Below are 23,009 nucleotides of genomic sequence, written 5' to 3' on the forward strand. Positions count from 1 at the left end.
AGTCACAGGTCATGTCATTTAGGAATGAGGCACACATCACGTCAGCTAGTAGGAGTCACAGGTCATGTAATTTACGAATGAGGCACACATCATGTCAGCTAGTAGGAGTCACAGGTCACGTCATTTAGCATTGAGGCACACGTCATGTCAGCTAGTAGGGTCACAGGTCACGTCATTTAGCAATGAGGCACACGTCATGTCAGCTAGTAGGGTCACAGGTCATGTCATTTAGGAATGAGGTAAACATCATGTCAGCTAGTAGGAGTCACAGGTCACGTCATTTAGCAATGAGGCACATGTCATGTCAGCCAGTAGGAGTCACAGGTCACATCATTTAGCAATGAGGCACGCGTCATGTCAGCTAGTCGGAGTCACAGGTCATGTCATTTAGGAATGAGGCACATGTGACATCAGCTAGTAGGAGTCACAGGTCATGTCATTTAGGAATGAGGCACACGTCACGTCAGCTAGTAGGAGTTACAGGTTATGTCATTTAGGAATGAGGTACAAGTCATGTCAGCTAGTAGAAGTCACACATCACGTCAGCTAGTAGGAGTCACAGGTCATGTCATTTACGAATGAGGCACACGTCAGGTCTGCTAGTAAGTCACAGGTCATGTCATTAAGGAATGAGGCACACGTCATGTCAGCTAGGAGTCACAGGTCATGTCATTTAGGAATGAGGCACATGTCATGTCAGCTAGTAGGAGTCACAGGTCATGTCATTAAGGAATGAGGCACACGTCAGATCTGCTAGTAAGTTACAGGTCACGTCATTTAGGAATGAGGCACACGTCATGTCAGCTAGTAGAAGTCACAGGTCATGTCATTTACGAATGAAACACACTTAATGTCAGCTAGTAGGATTCACAGGCCATGTCATTTAGGAATGAGGCACACGTCATGTCAGCTAGTAGGATTCACAGGCCATGTCATTTAGGAATGAGGCACAAGTCATGTCAGCTAGTAGGAGTCACAGGTCATGTCATTAAGGAATGAGGCACACGTCATGTCAGCTAGTAGGAGTCACAGGTCATGTCATTTAGGAATGAGGCACAAGTCATGTCAGCTAGTAGGAGTCACAGGTCATGTCATTTAGGAATGAGGCACACGTCATGTCAGCTAGTAGGAGTCACAGGTCATGTCATTTAGGAATGAGGCACATGTCATGTCAGCTAGTAGGAGTCACAGGTCATGTAATTTACGAATGAGGCACACGTCATGTCAGCTAGAAGTCAGGTCATGTAATTAACGAATGAGGAACACATCATGTCAGCTAGTAGGAGTCACAGGTCATGTCATTTAGGAATGAGGCACAAGTCATGTCAGCTAGTAGGAGTCACAGGTCATGTCATTAAGGAATGAGGCACACGTCATGTCAGCTAGTAGGAGTCACAGGTCATGTCATTTAGGAATGAGGCACAAGTCATGTCAGCTAGTAGGAGTCACAGGTCATGTCATTTATGAATGAGGCACACGCCATGTCAGCTAGTAGAAGTCAGGTCATGTAATTAACGAATGAGGAACACATCATGTCAGCTAGTAGGAGTCACATGTCATGTTATTTACGAATGAAACACACTTAATGTCAGCTAGTAGGAGTCACAGGTCATGTCATTTTGGAATGAGGCACACGTCATGTAAGCTAGTAGAGGAGTCACAGGTCATGTCATTTATGAATGAGGCACACGTCATGTCAGCTAGTAGGAGTCACAGGTCATGTATTTACGAATGAGGCACACGTCAGGTCTGCTAGTAAGTCACAGGTCATGTCATTAAGGAATGAGGCACACGTCATGTCAGCTAGGAGTCACAGGTCATGTCACTTATGAATGAGGTACACATGATGTCATTTTGGGCTCGCTCGCAGGAGTAGCCATATTGGCCGAGCGCAATCTGATAAAAACAGTAATTGCACTTGGACCAATGTTATTCAAGGAGGCGTTGGCAAACTGTTTATTTTTCTAAGCTGTCTCCGGCATGAGAAAAATTTCTCAGCATGTTACAATTTCACTATGAAAACGTTACTGTGCGTGAAAAATACATCAAGCAGACATTCAGTATGAGCTGCTGGTTACAAAATCATATTGTACATGGACATCAGAATTTTTTTTTTTTTACCACAGTGAGAATCACAGAACTAATTACCATATTTTTCGCTCTGTAAGACGCTCCGGATTATAAGACGCACCTCAAATTTTGAGGGAAAAAATAGGAAAAAAACTTTTTTTAATAAATTGGTGGTGCTTCTTATAAGCCATGCGTCTTATTGCTTACCGGGAGGTGGTGGCTGCGGTAAAGGGGGGGGTCCCAGGGTCGCTGCTGGAGGCAGGAGTAGAGCGTTGCTGCAGGCTGAGATGAGGGGTGTGCAGGTGTTCTGTGCTGCGGGGGTCTTCTGTGCTGCAGGGGGTGTCTCCGGTGATGCAGGGGCTCTGCCGACATTGTGAGAAAGGCCAGATCCCCACGGCACTTCGTCCATGCTTTCCTGTGCGACGGACTTTGAGAAAAGGCTGACGGGAAGCAGCGCATGCGCAGATGGAGATCTCGGGACCAAGAAGATCTCAAGAGATGAGATCTCAGCGTTGAAATCTCATCTCCCGAGATTTTGGTGCCGAAAACTATCTGCGAATGCGTCGCCTCCCGGTGGCTATTTCCCCGAAGTCCGTTGCACAGGAAAGCATGGACGAACTGCCGTGGGGGGCTCTGGCCTTTCACAAAATGTCAGCAATGCCCCCCGCAGCACTGGAGACGCAAGCATCACCCTGGGCAGCGGACACCCTATCTATTATGAAGTAAACCTAATTTAGAAGTCTAAAAACAAAAATGTCACAGACAGGTAAAGAAGCATGCATTCACACCGGTCACATCCTGATAGTTATCTCATGTGATGGCTTGTGTCTGACATTTGTGAAACGCTAAGGAGAAAAAGTATATTCCTACAACATTTACAGGAACTACAGGAGAATAATGTGACGTCCAAATACTCTGATATCCACATCTGAATTACACACGATCTATTCTGGAGAATAATACAATGCCAAGTAAAAGAAAGAAATTCAATTATTTTATTGAATAATTTCAAAAATCAAATATGTTAAATTACTTGTTTATAGAGAAGTTTTGTACAGGGAGTTTCATGAGATGAGCCGAGGGATCAAGACCCGAACCACATATTGTCTCTCCAGCCCCCAAAAATGAAGAACAGCACAAAGAAGCTGAGGTTGTTCCCGATGTAGAGAAATGGTGGAGCTGTGGACAATGTATTCAGCTGTTCTTAGTGTAGAGAAATGGTGGAGCTGTGGACAATGTATTCAGCTGTTCCCGATGTAGAGAAATGGTGGAGCTGTGGACAATGTATTCAGCTGTTCCTGGTGTAGAGAAATGGTGGAGCTGTGGACAATGTATTCAGCTGTTCTCGGTGTCGAGAAATGGTGGAGCTGTGGACAATGTATTCAGCTGTTCCCGATGTAGAGAAATGGTGGAGCTGTGGACAATGTATTCAGCTGTTCCTGGTGTAGAGAAATGGTGGAGCTGTGGACAATGTATTCAGCTGTTCTCGGTGTAGAGAAATTGTGGAGCTGTGGACAATGTATTCAGCTGTTCTCGGTGTAGAGAAATGGTGGAGCTGTGAACAATGTATTCAGCTGTTCCCGATGTAGAGAAATGGTGGAGCTGTGGACAATGTATTCAGCTGTTCTCGGTGTAAAGAAATGGTGGAGCTGTGAACAATGTATTCAGCTGTTCCCGATGTAGAGAAATGGTGGAGCTGTGGACAATGTATTCAGCTGTTTCTGGTGTAGAGAAATGGAGGAGCTGTGGACAATGTATTCAGCTGTTCCCGGTGTAGAGAAATGGTGGAGCTGTGGACAATGTATTCAGCTGTTCTTGGTGTAGAGAAATGGTGGAGCTGTGGACAATGTATTCAGCTGTTCCCGATGTAGAGAAATGGTGGAGCTGTGGACAATGTATTCAGCTGTTCCCGGTGTAGAGAAATGGTGGAGCTGTGGACAATGTATTCAGCTGTTCCCGGTGTAGAGAAATGGTGGAGCTGTGGACAATGTATTCAGCTGTTCCCGGTGTAGAGAAATGGTGGAGCTGTGGACAATGTATGCAGAGGAGTGCGCTTGCTGTAGAGATATTCATAGTTTGATAGAGGGGGATTGTGAGCTCACCACGTCATGTCATCTGATGTTGAGGGTTGAGATGTGTGTCGGGTGCCGATCCTGCTGGTGACCTTCAGCCAAAGATTCAAGGATAAGAGGAAATGAGTGGCACATCCGTCCACCAATAGGTAAAAATTATTTCATGCTTTATTCAAGATTCATTAAAAACATGGAATCCAAAAATATATATAAAACCTGACGCATTTCTGGTGTCCTAGCACCCTTAGTCATCGGGTATGGCAGGATATTCTCAGTGAACTGTTAAATAGCTCTAAGCTAATTACAGCCTAGGTGGAAAATCAATGTGAAGCATGAAGCACAGGAGTTAACACAGGTCGCATAAATCCATCATGCTAATAAGGCTAATTTACAGGAGGACTGTGTATAATAAACAGAACATTATACAAAAAGCCATCATATACCATTGTCTGTAAAAATACTGCAATATTCTGATGAATCCCAAGAAATTCCAGCTTTAATACACTAATCTGCATCTTGTAAGCTGAAATAGACTAGTTATTATATCATATTGTGAAAAAGGTTTTTTAAAAAAACCTCAAGAAATACATTGACATGAAGTGTTATACAAATTATACTCGTTCACAGTAAAAAAAAAATCTATAGCCCAGCATTACTTACATACTGACAAAGTAACAAGGAACTCCTCTCAGTCTGGATACACATTAATCACATAAATGTAAATTGTATGTTCTATATTGGGCAGCAACTCACCAGATGGCAGTTTTCTTTAAGATACGGTGGCGTTCTTCTTTTGGGATGAAATTGTTATAAAATGAAAAAAGAAGAAAGAAGATTTCCCAATAATGATTTGAAAAATTATATCTATGGACTGAAACTAATTCTGGAGATTTTTTCCATATATCTACTCTTTATTGTTATTGCACATTTATATCTGTACTTATAAATTATGGATAGATATATATTTAATTATCACTGTTTTTTTTCACTGATATTAGTATTATTATTAATAAGTGATACATTTTATGTAGTTTTCACTTTAATATGTTTTTATTAGTAGCTCTATAATATGAGCTATTTTTATTAGTTTTTATTATCGCACTTGCATTATAGTTTTTCATATATACGTGCTTATAGATTTTTAAATTCACATTATTGATTGAATATTGGGTATATTCATTATTTTGTACACTTTTTTTTTATTGATTTATCTTATGCCAACCCACACTAGGTTTTACGGTTGTTTTTTCTTTATGTATATCTTTGTCCTTTATTTTCATTTTTTTATTTTTATCTTTAGTCCTTAGTTTGGGTACTCACCTCTACATATAGTGGTTCACATGGTCAGAATATTTTGTATAGCCGCCGCTATTTATACATATAAAATGCCATCATGTCCATTTGGGTTGCAGCCGTTTTTATTTTAGTTTGCGCAACTGATTTGTGTTTATTCTCCTCTTATTGCCTTTGTAAGTTACCGGTTCGTGCTGTAGCCTCTGCATGTGGTTGTGCGCATGCGCTGGTCAGTGACGTCACAGTGATTTCCTGCTCCGTAAATACAGGAAGGCGAAGCGTTCCACGCTCGCGTTCCGAGTGCGGAGTTCCGGAAGTTACTTTTACACAGTGACGTCCGAAGATCGGCGCATGCGCCAATGCATACCAATCATGCCGACGCGCATTTCAGCTGTTTTGGGTATTTAAAAAGGCAGAGTAGCTAACGTACAGACACTTACGCCCCCTATTTGAGGAAGCCAGTCAGGCGAAACGGCGCTGTCGGGGTCGCTGTGGAACACCTCTTGTCAGGAATACACTCATGTAAGTTTCATTATTTAGGCATTCGGCTTTAGCATTGTTTACTCTCATAGCACGGGACACTTTAATTCAGCCCTATATGTCATGGGAAGGGTATGAATCCTCACATGTATAGCCCTCATTGTTGTCATGGTAAGATGGCTCTTCTAGCAAATTTGGCTCATTGTATATACACTCACCGGCCACTTTATTAGGTACACCATGCTAGTAACGGGTTGGACCCCCTTTTGCCTTCAGAACTGCCTCAATTCTTCGTGGCATAGATTCAACAAGGTGCTGGAAGCATTCCTCAGAGATTTTGGTCCATATTGACATGATGGCATCACACAGTTGCCGCAGATTTGTCAGCTGCACATCCCAAAGATGCTCCATACAAGGCAGGATGGATCCATGCTTTCATGTTGTTTACGCCAAATTCTGACCCTACCATCCGAATGTCGCAGCAGAAATCGAGACTCATCAGACCAAGCAACGTTTTTCCAATCTTCTACTGTCCAATTTCGATGAGCTTGTACAAATTGTAGCCTCAGTTTCCTGTTCTTAGCTGAAAGGAGTGGTACCCGGTGTGATCTTCTGCTGCTGTAGCCCATCTGCCTCAAAGTTCGACGCACTGTGCGTTCAGAGATGCTCTTAGGCCTACCTTGGTTGTAACGGGTGGCGATTTGAGTCACTGTTGCCTTTCTATCAGCTCGAACCAGTCTGCCCATTCTCCTCTGACCTCTGGCATCAACAAGGCATTTCCGCCCACAGAACTGCCGCTCACTGGATTTTTTTTCTTTTTCGGACCATTCTCTGTAAACCCTAGAGATGGTTGTGCGTGAAAATCCCAGTAGATCAGCAGTTTCTGAAATACTCAGACCAGCCCTTCTGGCACCAACAACCATGCGACGTTCAAAGGCACTCAAATCACCTTTCTTCCCCATACTGATGCTCGGTTTGAACTGCAGGAGATTGTCTTGACCATGTCTACATGCCTAAATGCACTGAGTTGCCGCCATGTGATTGGCTGATTAGAAATTAAGTGTTAACAAGAAGTTGGACAGGTGTACCTAATAAAGTGGCCGGTGAGTGTATTACGCACACTATGTAAGTTCAGCCCAATAGGTGATTGGGAGGCTATCAGCGCCTGTTTGTATAGATCTCACTATGGTTGTAGGAATTTTGTCATAGGAATGTTGTTTTCATGGAAAATTCTGTTCTCTATTTATACCATATAGTGAATTAATTGGGAGTAAGATATATTTAGCACTAGATTGTGGCCCGATTCTAACGCATCGGGTATTCTAGAATATGTATGTCCCCGTAGTATATGGACAATGATGATTCCAGAATTCGCGGCAGACTGTGCCCGTCACTGATTGGTCAAGGCAACCTTTATGACATCATCGTCGCCATGGCAACCATTATGACATCTACGTCGATACTGTGCCTGTCGCTGATTGGTCGAGGCCTGGCGGCCTCAACCAATCAGAGACGCGGGATTTCCATTATGACATCTACGTCGATACTCTGCCCGTCGCTGATTGGTCGAGGCCCAGGCAGCCTCGACCAATCAGAGACGCGGGATTTCCAGGACAGACAGAAAAACCCTTAGACAATTATATATATAGATTAGTGCAAGTTTTACTGTATTGTGACTGCTGTGCCTTATTATACATGGTCATCATATTGAGGTTTTTTCTGCTTGTATGTTGTTCCCAGTATTCTTATTTTAAGAGGAATTTCTGTTTATATGATTGTGATTTTTAATAATTCCTATTAAAGATATATTTTTATTTTGTACTTTTTTGCCTTTAGCCTTTTTCCTATAGAATTTTTGTATGGGGAGTTGTTGGTTGACACGGCTGTGATTTATGTTGTGTGAATACGGGGTTAAGCTCGAGAGCGGCGCTGTCACATAGTCTGGCGGGAGATGGTCACATGAAATGTGTGCACCAATTTTAATAAACTTATAATAAAACACCATTTAAATAAATAATTTTAAATAACAGCAAAAAGATCACAGTGTGCAAACAAATGGAACCAAAGGAATATTGGAGTCATACATGAATTGTATAGGAACCATATAGATACCATGTATAGGGATTTGTTTATGAAGGAGCCATGTATACGGATTTCATTACATCATACTTTATTGTGCCATATTCATGACATCAGACAAATCATAATCCCAGATATAAAAGCTGCCTACTGATTGTATAACCATAGTGTGTGGTAGAATAGATGCTCGGCTATAAAAGTCTTTTCAAAAAGAAATCTTTGTACTACTGGTTCCCTCCAGGATTTAACTGATGCAGTTGAGAAATATATATCTATATATTGAGTATACAGTATATTCGTCTGGCCGGTGTGAATTTGCCAAAAGGGATAGCCTCTATAGTATGTCTAGGGTGGCAACTACTAGAAAGGATTGTATTGCTTGCAATGTCTTTGCAAAAAAGTGTTGTTCCAACCTTATTGCTTGATGGTATACCTGGAAGCATAAGGTCTAAAAAGGGTACAGAGATATTTGGTTTGTCAGCTGTGAACCATAAATTGTAATAATTGGTGTTGATGTACTGAAGAAACTGTGGAATAATTGATGTGTCACCTGTCCACACTATGAAAAAAGATCACCCACATAGCATCCATACCATGCTATGTGAGAAAAGGGTTAATGATGATTAATATAAAATGTTCCTCCCATACACTGGGTACGGAAAGTATTCAGGCCCCTTTAAATTGTTCACTTTTTGTTTCATTGCAGCCATTTGGTAAATTCAAAAACGATCATTTTTTTTCTGATTAATGTACACTCTGCACCCCATCTTGACTGAAAAACACAGAAATGTAGAAATGTTTGCAAATTTATTAAAAAAGAAAAACTGAAATATCTCATGGTCAGAACTATTCAGACTCTGCTCAGTATTAAGTAGAAGCACTCTTTTGAGCTAGTACAGCCATGAGTCTTCTTGGGAATGAGGCAACAAGTTTTTCACACCTGGATTTGGGGATCCTCTGCTGTTCTTCCTTGCAGATCCTCTCAAGTTCCGTCAGATTGGATGGTGAACGTTGGTGGACAGCCATTTTCAGGTCTCTCCAGAGATGCTCAATTGGGTTTAGGTCAGGGCTCTGGCTGGGCCACTCAAGAATGGTCACAGAGTTGTTCTGAAGCCACTGCTTTGCTATTTTAGCTATGTGCTTAGGGTCATTGGCTCGCAGGAAGGTGAACCTTCAGACATATATCTCTATACTTGGCTGCATTCACGTTTCCTTCAATTGCAACCAGTCCTCCTATCCCTGCAGCCGAAAAACACCCCCATAGCATGATGCTGCCACCTCGTTTCACTGTTGGGATTGTATTGGGCACACATACCTCTTAGAATTATCACCAAAAAGGTCTATCTTCGTCTCATCAGACCAGAAAATCTTATTTCTCAGTCTGGGAGTTCTTCATGTGTTTTTTTAGCAAACTATGCAGGCTTTCATATGTCTTGCACCGAGGAGAGGTTTCCATCAGGCCACTCTGCCATAAAGGCTCGACTGGTGGAGGGCTGCAGTGATAGTTGACTTTGTGGAACTTTCTCCTGTCTCCCTACTGCATCTCTGGAGCTCAGCCACAGTGATCTTCGTCTTCTTCTTTACCTCTCTCACCAAGGCCCTTCTCCCATGATTGCTCAATTTGGCTGGACGGACAGGACTAAGAAGTCTTCTGGTGGTCCCAAACATCTTCCATTTAAGGATTATGGATGCCACTGTGCTCTTAGGAACCTTGAGTACTGCAGAAATTCTTTTGTAACCTTGGCCAGATCTGTGCCTTGTCACAATTCTGCCTCTGAGCTCATTGGCCAGTTCCTTTGACCTCATGATTCTCATTTGATCTGTTATGTACTGTAAGGTCTTATACAAACAGGTGTGTGCCTTTACAAATCAAGTCATACCAGTTTAATTAAACACAGTTGGACTCCAATGAAGGAGTAGAACCATCTCAAGGAGGATCACAAGGAAATGGACAGCATGTGACTTAAATATGAGTGTCTGAGCAAAGAGTCTGAATACTTATGACCATGTGATATTTCAGTTTATCTTTTCCAATAAATTTGCAAAAATTTCTACATTTGTTTTTTTTTCAGTCAAGATCGGGAGCAGAGTGTACATTAATGTGAATTTTTTTTTTTTTAATTTACCAAATGGCTGCAATGAAACAAAGTGAAAAATTAAAGGGGTCTAAACACTTTCCGTACTCACTGCATATATTTATATTGTCAATATAATCTACTGTATATACCCGAGTATAAGCCGAGAATTTCAGCCCATTTTTTTAGGCTGAAATTGCCCCTCTTGGCTTATACTCAAGTCATTCCCAGGGGTCGGCAGGGAAGGGGGAGCGGCAGCTGTCTAATAATACTCACCTGCTCCCGGAGCGGTCCGATTCTTCGGGCGCTGATAGTTTCTTCCTCTATTGAGCGGTCACATGGTACCACTCATTACAGTAATGAATATGAACCCGACTCCACTCCCATAGGGGTGGAGCCGCAAATTCATTACTGTAATGAGCGGTACCAGTGACCGCTCAATACAGGAAGAAGCTGCTGGTGCCCGGAGAAGTACATCAGGGTAGCTGCCAGGGACCGTGCCAGGAGCAGGTGAGTATAACGGGGGCATATATTCACCTTTCCCACATTCCGTCGTCACCGCTCCGTCTTCCGCGTCCTCTGCAGTGACGCTCAGCTCAGAGGGCGCGATCATGCGATTAGTGTGCGCGCAGCTCTCTGCCTGAACAGTCAGTGCAGAGGACGCGGAAGACATAGCGGCGCTCGGCGGTGGAATGCGGGACAGGTGAATATAGCAAGTGCCGGGGGCCCTGAGCGACGAGAGGTATGTAATTTTTTTTTTAGCGCAGCAACAGCATATGGGGCAAATATTTCTATGGAGCATCTTATGGGGCCATGTGCAGCGTTATATGGGGCTAATATTTCTATGGAGCATCTTATGGGGCCATGTGCAGCATTTTATGTTGGCAAATATCTCTATGGAGCATCTTATGGGGCCATAATCAGCATTTGTGCAGCATTATGTGGGGGAAAATATCTCTATGGAGCATCTTATGGGGCCATAATCAGCATTTGTGCAGCATTATATGGGGCAAATGTGTCTATGGAACATCTTATGGGGCCATAATCAACATTTGTGCAGCATTAAATGGGGCAAATGTCTGTATGGAGCATCTTACGGGGCCATAATCAGCATTTGTGCAGCATTGTATGGGGCAAATGTCTGTATGGAGCATCTTATGGGGTCATAATCAACATTTGTGCAGCATTATATGGGGCATATTTTAATATGGAGCATCTTATGGGGCCCATCATGAACTTTATGGAGCATTATATGGGGCTCCTGATTCAATATGGATATTTAAAAACAACCTACTGATGTCTCAATTAATTTTACTTTTATTGGTACCTATTTTTATTTTTGACATTTACCGGTAGCTGCTTCATTTTCCACCCTAGGCTTACACTCGAGTCATTAAGTTTTCCCAGTTTTTTGTGGCAAAATTAGGGGCCTCGGCTTATACTCGCGTCAGCTTATACTCAAGTATATACGGTATATTTATGTGATCAATGTGATTTCAGACAATGAGGAGTTCCTTGTTAGGCTGGAGTCACACTTAATGTGTGAAAAATCAGTCTGAGTCTCCCTGCAGAGAGTCTCAGGAGTGGAATGCGAGTGCATTCTTATTACTCACACCTAGCATCTGATTGAATGCAGTGTGATTGTATGTTGATTTTAACATGAGCTTTTACATACAGCAATTTTCTGTAATTTACACATCGCTTTCAAAGGAAATATTCTTCAAAACACAAATAGATAGATAGAAAGAATAGAAGCCGGCAATTAATCTGCGGTGTACAGTATAATCACAGAGTGACAGGTTAGGATAGAATAGATATATACATATAGAATACATAGATATATAGATGTCAGTGACACATATATATGTATATATATATTGCATAGATAGATAGAAGTTTAGCTGGTAATGCATCTGCCGGGTTCTGTAAAATCACTGCTGGAGCCGACAGGCTAGAAGAGATGGATAACATATAGTAAATACAAATAGAATAGGCAGATATATATATGTCAGTTGCAAATACAATCAGTACAGTGTGTGTGCAAATTATTGTACATGCATTTAATAAAAGAATATTTTTTGGAAAAAAATGGCGTGGGCGCCCACACAATTTTCGAAACCATGAAAGGGAAAGCCGGCAGCTGATGTTTATAGCCTGGGAAGGGGGTAATACCCATGAAGCGTCCCAGGCTGTTAATACCAGCTCACAACTGTATACTTACCTTTACTGGCTATTAAAATGGGCGACCCCTCCCAAAAAATGATGTGGGGTCCCCTATATTTAATAATCAGCAAAGGCTATGCAGACAGCTGTGAGCCGATATTATTAGCCTTGGAAGGGGCTATGGATACTCCCCCCTTCTCCCCAGGCTAAAAACATCAGCTTCCTTAACATGCGCCAATTCTGGCACTTAGCCTCGCTCTTCCCACTTGACCTGTAGTGATGGCAAGTGGGGTAATAGTTGGGGGGGTTGATGTCACCTTTGTATTGTCTGGTGACATCAAGCCCCAAGGTTAGTAATAAAGAGGCATCAATAAGACACCCCCATTACTAACCCCATAGTCACATTGTAAGAATACACAGACACTCAGAAAAAGTCCTTTAATTGAAAGACATACTCCTTTAATATTCTTAATCCATACTTACAGCCTTGCCTATTCCCGATACCATTGTCATCTGCAAAAGAGGTTAAAAAAAAAAAAGTTCCTCACCTCTCCGCAAAGATGCTTTTAATTCATTAGTCCCATCACAGGTTCAGCTCTGCTACATCAAGATGGCAGGCCAATATAAGCAGGAAAAAGGATTCTCTCCTTTGTGGGTTCTCTGGTGTATAACAAAATCTGATTCCTGGTTAAAACATTTCCCACATTCTGAACAGGAAAAAGGCTTCTCCCCTGTGTGAGTTCTCTGATGGCTAACAAGAACCGATTTATAGCTAAAACATTTCCCACATTTTGAACAGGAAAAAGGCCTCTCCCCTGTGTGAGTTCTGTGGTGGTTAACAAGATTTGATTTACGTGCAAAACATTCCCCACATTCTGAACATGAAAAAGGTTTCTCTCCTGTGTGAGTTTTGTGGTGGCTATTAAGAACAGATTTCCGGTTAAAACATTTCCCACATTCTGAACAAGAAAAAGGCTTATTCCCTGTGTGAGCTCTCTGGTGCTGAACAAAATGTGATTTACGTGCAAAACATTTCCCACATTCTGAACATGAAAAAGGTTTCTCCCCTGTGTGAGCTCTCTGGTGGTTAATAAAATATGATTTGCGTGCAAAACATTTCCCACATTCTGAACATGAAAAAGGTTTCTCCCCTGTGTGAGTGCTCTGGTGGTTAACAAAACATGATTTACGTGCAAAACATTTCCCACATTCTGAACAGGAAAAAGGTTTCTCCCCTGTGTGAGTTCTCCGGTGGATATCAAGAAGCGATTTCCAGGCAAAACATTTCCCACATTCCGAACAGGAAAAAGGCTTCTCCACTGTGTGAGTTCTCTGGTGGTTAAGAAAACGTGATTTCAGTGTAAAATATTTCCCACATTCTGAACATGAAAATAACTTCTTTGCTTTAGGATCAGTTTGTTTTTTAATGCCACTTTTGGGACTTTGATTTCCCTTAGTAGTCGGTAATGAATCAGAAGATGGGACCCATTTCATAGGATCAGATGACAGATCTTTGCTTTGAATGGATGATTGTGTATCTGGAGTAATAGCAATCACTTCACTTGTATCTTGTAGGATCTCAAGATCATCAGATTTAAAAACTGAAGATGTCAGCTGTCCCTCTGATCTCCTGGTACAGTCATCTGCTAAGATAAAAAAAACAATTTTTTTTTTAATAAAATATCCTTGAGTTTTATATTTTTGAACATTTCTAATTAAACTGTCCATAAAAATGGAAACTATGTAAAAAACAATGACATTTGAACAGTCTAATAGAAAACCTTATTGGATGAACCAGTAGAGCATAGCGTTCAACTGTTTGTTCATTCTGCCTCCCAAATATCGAATAAAAAGAAACCAATCAATGTTATGTAGGCGAAAATAATACCAATTCTCATCTCACAAAAAACAAGTCCCTGCTCAGGTCAATCATCTGTAATTGGAAAAACAGAGGTTCCCACACTATTAGTGTATCAAAGGCTGTTGAAAAGCAACAAGGTTTCTATAAACCAATGCAGCAAAATTCCTCTCACTTCTGAGTCTTGCAGTGTGGCCAAACAACATTTATTATCCCTGTATTTAGCAATCTCATAGTGAGAACAATCCACTTCATTTACAGTGTGTGTCTCCTGGAGCACAATCTGGGCACTATGTGTTGGGTAATAAAATAACAAATGTGCAAATGTTTTCACTCTCCAACATTATTATAGCGCCATTTATTCCATGGCACTTTACATGTGAGGAGGGGTATACATAATAAAAAAAAGTACAATAATCTTAATCAATACAAGTCATGATAAAAACAAGTACAATAATCTTAAACAATACAAGTCATGACTGGTACAATAGGAGAGAGGACCCTGCCCACGAGGGCTCACAATCTACAAGGGACAGGTGAGGATACAATAGGTGAGGGAATAGCTGGTCATGCAGCGGTTTGGTCGATCGGTGGTTACTGCAGGTGGTAGGCTTGTCGGAAGAGGTAGGACTTCATGTTCTTTTTGAAGGTTTTGATGGTAGGCGAGAGTCTGATATGTTGTGGTAGACAGTTCCAGAGTAGGGGTGAGAGAAATCTTGTATGCGATTGTGGGAAGAGGAGATAAGAGGGGAGCAGAGAAGGAGATCTTGTGAGGATCGGAGGTTGCATACAGGTAAGTTCCGGGAGATGAGGTCACAGACGGAGGAGACAGGTTGTGGATGGCTTTGTATGTCATGGCTAGGGTTTTGTACTGGAGTCTCTGGGCAATGCGGGGCCAGTGAAGGGATTGACAGTAAGTGGGGCTGGGGAACGGGATGGGGGGGGGGGGGGGGGTCGGGGAACAGGTGGATTAGTCGGGCAGTATAGTATGAGTATAGAATAGATTGGAGGGGTGCGAGTGTGTTGGAGGGGAGGCCACAGAGCAGGAGGTTGCAGTAGTCAAGGCGGAAGATGATTAGGGCATGGACTAGGGTTTTTGCAGACTCTTGGTTTAGGAATGTACGGATCCGTGAAATATTTTTGAGTTGAAGGTGGCAGGAAGTGGAAAGCGCTTGGATATGTGGTTTGAAGGAGAGATCAGTGTCAAGGATTACCCCGAGGCAGCGAGCTTGTGGTACTGGGGAGAGTGGGCAGCCGTTTACTGTAATGGATAGGTTCGTTTGGGGGGGGGGCGTCGCGTGAGATGGGGGAAAGATGAATTCTGTTTTGTTCATGTTAAGTTTTAGAAATCTAGCAGAGAAGAAGGATGTAACAGCGAAATTGACATTGATTTTGCGAGCTTTGGTATGTGTGAGAGGGGCAACAGATTCCAAAGCTACAGCTATTATGGTGTTATATAGAGCGGCAGCGGCATCCGCATTGTGTAGGGAACTTATTTCTGTAAGAGGGAGAAGGGATTCAGAGAGTGAGTGTAGATCGAGGTACTTAAGATTTCTGCGAGGGTGTGCAAGTTTGTGGGTTGGGGGTTGTAGACAAGGAGTGGAGAGGGAAGAGAATGTGAGTAGGCTGTGGTCAGGAAGAAGTGAGTTAGAGAGGGTAGATAGGGAGCAGAGGAGGGTGAAGGTGAGGTCCAGTGTGTGGCCATCTTTGTGAGTGGTAGTAGAAGACCATTGAGTGAGGCCGAAGGAGAAAGTGAGAGATAGAAGCTTAGTGGCAGCTGAGAGGGAAGTGTCAATGGGAATGTTGAAGTCACCCAAGATGATAGTGGGGATGTCAGCGGAGAGGAAATGAAGTAGCTAGGTGGTGAAGTGGTAAAAGATGGTGGGTGGCCCTGGGGGGCGGTAAATGACAGCCACTTGGATGTTGCAGGGGGAGTAGATGCGCACAGAGTGCACCTCAAAGGAAGGGAGGGTAACAGAGGGTGGTAATAGGATTGGGGTGAAGGAGCAGTTATCTGACAGGAGAACACCAACTACTCCACCACGATTGCTGCTGGGGCGGGGTGTGCGAGAAAGGTGGAATCCACCATACGAAAGTGCAGCAGGAGAGGCTGTGTCAGAAGGGGTGAGCCAGGTTTCGGTGATGCGAGGAAGGAAAGTTTAGTATTAGCAAAAAGATCATGGATGTAGGAAAGCTTGTTGCAGACAGAGCGAGCGTTCCTCAGAGCTCCTGTTAGTGGGACTGGGGACGCGGGGGCTGGGCGAATGGGCATAAGGTTAGAGAGGTTATGGAAATTTGTGATAGAGAGTGTGGATGGGAGGCAGAAATCACTGTGGGGATGTGGTTAGGAGGACCAGGATTTGGAGAGATATCTCCAGCAGTGAGAAGGAGCAGAGAAAGTGTTAGCAGGTGGGAGCAGGAGAGGGCATGAGGTGGCTGTTTGTGTATGGAGACAGAGGATTGTATGTTGAGGAACAGTTTTGAGGTGAGATGGATGGGGAGGATTGAAGAAGAGATTAACAGTTCCTTACTAGGTGTAGGGATTAGGGGAGTTAGCAGAAAGTGAAGGATTATAGGGGTGAGTGAAAACAAACATTGTTTACAGTGACTGTGTCCAGCTTGAATACACGTGGGGATTCCCTAGCAACCAGGCAACCACCACATGTACTCATGCCGGCTAGTAGCTGTAAATCATTCAGCTGCGGTGATGAAAACTAAATCTAAGAGCACTTACAATACTCGGAGACCACCAGAGCTTGCTCAGGAAAACCCAAGCAACAAGTATACTACTCGCTCATCACTAGTAAGCTCCAATATTTTCTGTTAGATGAGTTATCAAGAAGAAATCTTACACATTTAAAGAGAACTGTGTATAGTAGGGCAGAGCTCAAATTTCTTGAAGTGTCCCTGTCAGCAGGATTGTGCAAATAACCTACAGACACTGTCAAGTTGGCGCCGTTATACTGATTACAATGATACCTTGGTTGATGAAATCTGTCTTTTGGTTGTTGTTTAATCTGTATTTGTAGTTTTCAGTTAAATAGATTCTCGTGCTTCGGGATGTGGCTGTGGGCGGGGCTTTATGTGGTTCTGTGATTACTAGTGATGAGCGAGCACTAAAATGCTCGGGTGATCATTGCTCGGGTCGAACAAATTGCAATACTTGGGTACTCGCCCCTGACCAAAAAGCCCAATGTAAGTCTATGGGAAACCTGAGTATTTTTGCAGCGATCCCCCGGGGGTCCTTTTAAGGTCTAAAAACGTCTGAAAATGATGGAAACACTGCTCAAATGACACAGGAACATCATGGGAATCACCCCTGGAAGCATTTCTGACTCCTAGTTCCCAGCTGTAAGCAATGTTGTCAGAGTTTCACGCCATTTTTACAGGTGCACCAAAAACATACAAAAACTAAACCAAAATGGATTTTGCTGGAAAATATGTTAAGGTACATCCTTTCCAGGGTAATGACTTGTACACAAGGCAAAATAATTAACCCGAGACCAAAATGTTCCTCCACCACTTGGACTATGTTCACACCCAGCGTTTTTGATGCTTTTTTCAGCTTCAACATTGCTTTCAACCAATACAAATGCCTTCACTTGGAAATGTCATTGTAACATTTAACAACCATAGCTGGCCATGTGGTGTGTGACTCATAAGGAGACACATCTTGTTTCATTTATGAAGGAGGGACTCTTAAAGCCACAAAGCCAAGTTTTTAGAGGGGCATCAGTTTGCATAAATATTCTGGTCCACTGCGGATTTTTCCGCAGCAGATTTGACAAATCTGCAGGGCAAAAACGCTGCGTTTTTGCTGCAGATTTATCGCGGATTTACCGCGGTTTTCCATAGGAGCAGCTGTAAAACCGCTGTGGAATCCGCAGAAAGAAGTGACATGCGGCGGAATGTAAACCGCTGCGTTTCCGCGCATTTTTTTCCGCAGCATGTGCACAGCGTTTTTTGTTTCCCATAAGTTTACATTGTAATGTAAACTCATGGGAAACTGCTGCGGACCCGCAGCTGCGGAAACGCTGCGGATCTGCAGCATTTTCCGCATCGTGTGCACATACTCTAAGGCCATGTTCACACTTTGCGGCGTCCCTCTGCGGGTTCTCCCGCAGCGGAATTGACAAATCTGTAGGGCAAAACCGCTGCGGTTATCCCTGCAGATTTATCGCGGTTTGTTTTGCGATTTCCGCTGCGGGATTACTCCTATACTATTGATGCTGCATATGCAGCATCAATAGTAATGTTAAAAATAATAAAAATGGTTATACTCACCCTCTGATGTCCGGATCTCCTCGGCGCTGCACGCGGCGCTCCGGTTCCAAAGATGCTGTGCCGAGAAGGACCTTCGTGACGTCACGGTCATGTGACCGCGGCGTCATCACGGTCATGTGACCGCGACGTCACCGCAGGTCCTGCTCGCACAGCAACTGAGACCGGACGGCCACGTGCAGCGCTGAGAGGTGAGTATAGCATCATTTTTTATTTTAATTCTTTATTTTACACTATTTATGCTTCCCAGGGCCTGGAGGAGAGTCTCCTCTCCTCCACCCCGGGTAGCAACCGAACATGATCCGCTTACTTCCCGCAACGTGGGCACAGCCCCATGCGGGAAGTAAGCGGTTCAATGCATTCCTATGGGTGCAGAATCGCTGCGATTCTGCACAAAGAAGTGACATGCTGCGGGTTGTAAACCGCTGCGTTTCTGTACGGTTTTTCCCCAGCATGTGCACTGCGGTTTTCATAGGGTTTACATGTTAATGTAAACGCAATGGAAACTGCTGCGGACCCGCAGCATCAAAATCGCCGCGGATCCGCGGTAAAAAACGCAAAGTGTGAACGTGGCCTAAAGGGTCATTATTAAACAGTGGATCTCTTATGTTGTTATTGCCTATGCAGTGAGTGACTAGGCTGCTAAGAATTACAACGCGCCGCAATACCCCTTTCATGAGAGGTACAGGAGGGCCTCCTGAAAAAATGTTTCATTGAATGCAAGGCCTGTCCTGCTATCAAGTCATATGCACCCCAATAAGCCTTTGAAGCCATATACTGGAAGGCCACAGGAAAACCCAGTTCACATTCTTCAGTTGGTCCTGGCATACAGGTTCGTTATGCAAGGGCCGCCTTGACCCAAATTTGCATGCACCCCTATCCCCCCTTGGAAGAAACATGGAGGAGGGCCTCCTAACCAAAACTGTCCCATTACCAAGGAACGTGTCTCCTAGACTTGTACTGCCCATACACTAAGAGTATGGGCTGACCAACATTTCCCCATGGGGGGTAAATTAAAAAAAAAAAAAAAAATCATGATACACAGGTATTACATACCTGGTAATGTGTTTTTTTCATGAGACATGACGGCACCACGAGAGAGGGGATCCACCCATCAAGGACAGGAACCCTTCAAGATAAAAGGGGCGGTTCCTCTCTCCACATCAGTTGTTTTACAGAGTACGAGAGGAACTCCACTGGTTAGTGTACACATAAATAATACATCCTATACGGTTCTATTCACCGATACCCCAGGGAGTGTATTATACAAATACTGCTAATAATGCACCCAACTAATGACGTGATCAAAAGGGTGGGAATATAAGGGTGCCATTATGTCTCATGAAAAAACACATTACCAGGTATGTAATACCCATGTTTTTCCATCATACATGACGGCACCACAAGAGAGTTAAAGAGATTTGTATTCTCTTTAGGGAGAGATCACTGCTTGTAACACTCTTCTCCCAAATGTGAGATCAGAGGTAGCAGATACGTCTAGCCTATAATGTTTAAAAAAATGTAGACGGAGAGGACCAAGGGGCCGCCTTACAGATTTGGTCGATGGTAGCATCTGCTCTCTCCGCCCACGATGTCGCCATGGCTCTCGTGGAATGGGCTTTCAGACCCTGTGGAACAACCCTGCCTGCACTACTATACGCTAGAATAATGGCCTCTCTCACCCATCTAGCTATAGTCTGTTTTGAGGCTTTAAGGCCCTTCCTTGACCCCTGGAATGAAACAAATTAAGCCCTCTGTTTCCTCCAGGATTTTGTACTCTCTAAATACTGTAGGATACATCTCCTGACATCTAGGCAATGGAGTCTCTCCTCTTTCTTGTTACTAGGATTGGGACAGAAAGAGGGTAGGGTTATATCCTGAGACCTATGGAATCTCAATACCACTTTGAGGAGATATGCCGGATCTAATTTTAATACAACCCTATCGTCCATAATTTGTGTGTAAGGGGGGTCAGCTGACAATGCGTGTAAATCCCCCACCCTACGGGCCGATGTAAGTGCCACTAACAAAGCTGTCTTTAATGTCAGTACTTAATATAGTAACATAGTAACATAGTTAGTAAGGCCGAAAAAAGACATTTGTCCATCCAGTTCAGCCTATATTCCATCATAATAAATCCCCAGATCTACGTCCTTCTTCAGAACCTAATAATTGTATGATACAATATTGTTCTGCTCCAGGAAGACATCCAGGCCTCTCTTGAACCCCTCGACTGAGTTCGCCATCACCACCTCCTCTGGCAAGCAATTCCAGATTCTCACTGCCCTAACAGTAAAGAATCCTATTCTATGTTGGTGGAAAAACCTTCTCTCCTCCAGACGCAAAGAATGCCCCCTGGTGCCCGTCACCTTTCTTGGTATAAACAGATCCTCAGCGAGATATTTGTATTGTCCCCTTATATACTTATACATGGTTATTAGATCGCCCCTCAGTCGTCTTTTTTCTAGACTAAATAATCCTAATTTCGCTAATCTATCTGGGTATTGTAGTTCTCCCATCCCCTTTATTAATTTTGTTGCCCTCCTTTGTACTCTCTCTAGTTCCATTATATCCTTCCTGAGCACCGGTGCCCAAAACTGGACACAGTACTCCATGTGCGGTCTAACTAGGGATTTGTACAGAGGCAGTATAATGCTCTCATCATGTGTATCCAGACCTCTTTTAATGCACCCCATGATCCTGTTTGCCTTGGCAGCTGCTGCCTGGCACTGGCTGCTCCAGGTAAGTTTGTCATTAACTAGGATCCCCAAGTCCTTCTCCCTATCAGATTTACCCAGTGGTTTCCCGTTCAGTGTGTAATGGTGATATTGATTCCTTCTTCCCATGTGTATAACCTTACATTTATCATTGTTAAACCTCATCTGCCACCTTTCAGCCCACGTTTCCAACTTATCCAGATCCATCTGTAGCAGAATACTATCTTCTCTTGTATTAACTGCTTTACATAGTTTTGTATCATCTGCAAATATCAATATTTTACTGTGTAAACCTTCTACCAGATCATTAATGAATATGTTGATGAGAACAGGTCCCAATACCGACCCCTGCGGTACCCCACTGGTCACAGCAACCCAGTTAGAGACTATACCATTTTTACCATTTATAACCACCCTCTGCTTTCTATCACTAAGCCAGTTACTAACCCATTTACACACATTTTCCCCCAGACCAAGCATTCTCATTTTGTGTACCAACCTCTTGTGTGGCACGGTATCAAACGCTTTGGAAAAATCGAGATATACCACGTCCAATGACTCACCGTGGTCCAGCCTATAGCTTACCTCTTCATAAAAACTGATTAGATTGGTTTGACAGGAGCGATTTCTCATAAACCCATGCTGATATGGAGTTAAACAGTTATTCTCATTGAGATAATCCAGAATAACATCCTTCAGAAACCCTTCAAATATTTTACCAATAGAGGTTAGACTTACTGGCCTATAATTTCCAGGTTCACTTTTAGAGCCCTTTTTGAATATTGGCACCACATTTGCTCTAGTAACGACCGTTCAAATGCCAGGCTGTAAAATGTAGCCCGGAATTCTGCGGGTGGTTGAAGGGACCCTGTGTTAGAAGGTACTGGTCTTCCAGGAGAACCCATGGGTCCGTCACTGACATCACTCTCAGCCAGTAAAACCATGGTCTTTTTGGCCAGAAGGAAGCTATTACAATCATTCTGGCCTTGTCCTCCCTGATGTTCCTCAGGACTGCTGGGATTAGACATATCGGTGGGAAGGCATACAGGAGTCCTGACGTCCATTCTATGCTGAAGGCGTCTACTGCCAACGGCCTGTCTGCTGGGTTCGGGGAGCAACATTTTTGAACTTTTTTGTTGGCTTTCGAGGCAAAGAGGTCTATACTGGGTCTTCCCCGCATGTGTATTATCCGTTGAAAAATTGACTTTTTTAGGGACCATTCCCCTTGCCTCAAGTGGTTCCTGCTTAAAAAGTCTGCCTTTATGTTGTCCACACCTCGAATATGCAGGGCCGATAATGAAAGGAAATGCCTTTCGGCTAGAGTCATGAGTCTTCTGGTTATGTGCATCAGTGACCGAGAACGGGTGCTCCCCTGGTGGTTCACGTATGCGACCGCTGTTCGGTTGTCGATAGGACTCTCACATGATGCCCTGTCAAGTGTGGAAGTAATCTCTCTAGCGCCTTTTCTATTGCTACTCGTTTGAGGATAGATTTTTCTCCTCTTGAGCCCAGGGATCTTGGACCCATAGTGTGTCTGAGTGAGCTCCCCACCCCCATGGACTGGCGTCCGTTGTGATTACTTTGGAGGCTGTGAATGTCCAGGGAACTCCTCTCGGAGACGACTCTATCTGTAACCACCATCTGAGTGATTGGAGTACAGAGAGTGGGAGAATGAGCTTCTGCTCTAGCTGCCCCTGAAGTTCCAGGTCGTTCTGCAGCACACACCACTGCAGTTCTCTTGCATGGAACTGGGCCCACTTTACTGCCGGTATGCAGGAGGTTAGGAACCCCAATACTGACATGGCTCTTCTTAAAGTCATCTCTGGTTTTGTTAATGTTGTCATAATCGCTTGTTTGATTTTTTCCCTCTTTTTCTTCTGGGAGGCGACACTCCTGTGCCACGGAGTCTACCGTTATCCCC

The 23,009-nt window shown here is 43.5% G+C and overlaps 1 protein-coding gene across 1 annotated transcript in view; it reads right to left on the reverse strand.

Moving 5' to 3' along the window:
- Positions 1 to 10,502: 10,502 nt before the first annotated feature.
- LOC143767684 (uncharacterized) overlaps positions 10,503 to 23,009 on the reverse strand; it is a 58,905-nt gene continuing 46,398 nt past the window's right edge. The window contains exon 7 of the mRNA XM_077256168.1: positions 10,503 to 13,875. Within this exon, the coding sequence (XP_077112283.1) occupies positions 12,833 to 13,875 (1,043 nt within the window). The 3' untranslated portion in view covers positions 10,503 to 12,832. The remainder of the gene's footprint in view (positions 13,876 to 23,009) is intronic.

The sequence above is a fragment of the Ranitomeya variabilis genome, chromosome 4, assembly GCF_051348905.1.
Source record: "Ranitomeya variabilis isolate aRanVar5 chromosome 4, aRanVar5.hap1, whole genome shotgun sequence".
NCBI lineage: Eukaryota > Metazoa > Chordata > Amphibia > Anura > Dendrobatidae > Ranitomeya > Ranitomeya variabilis.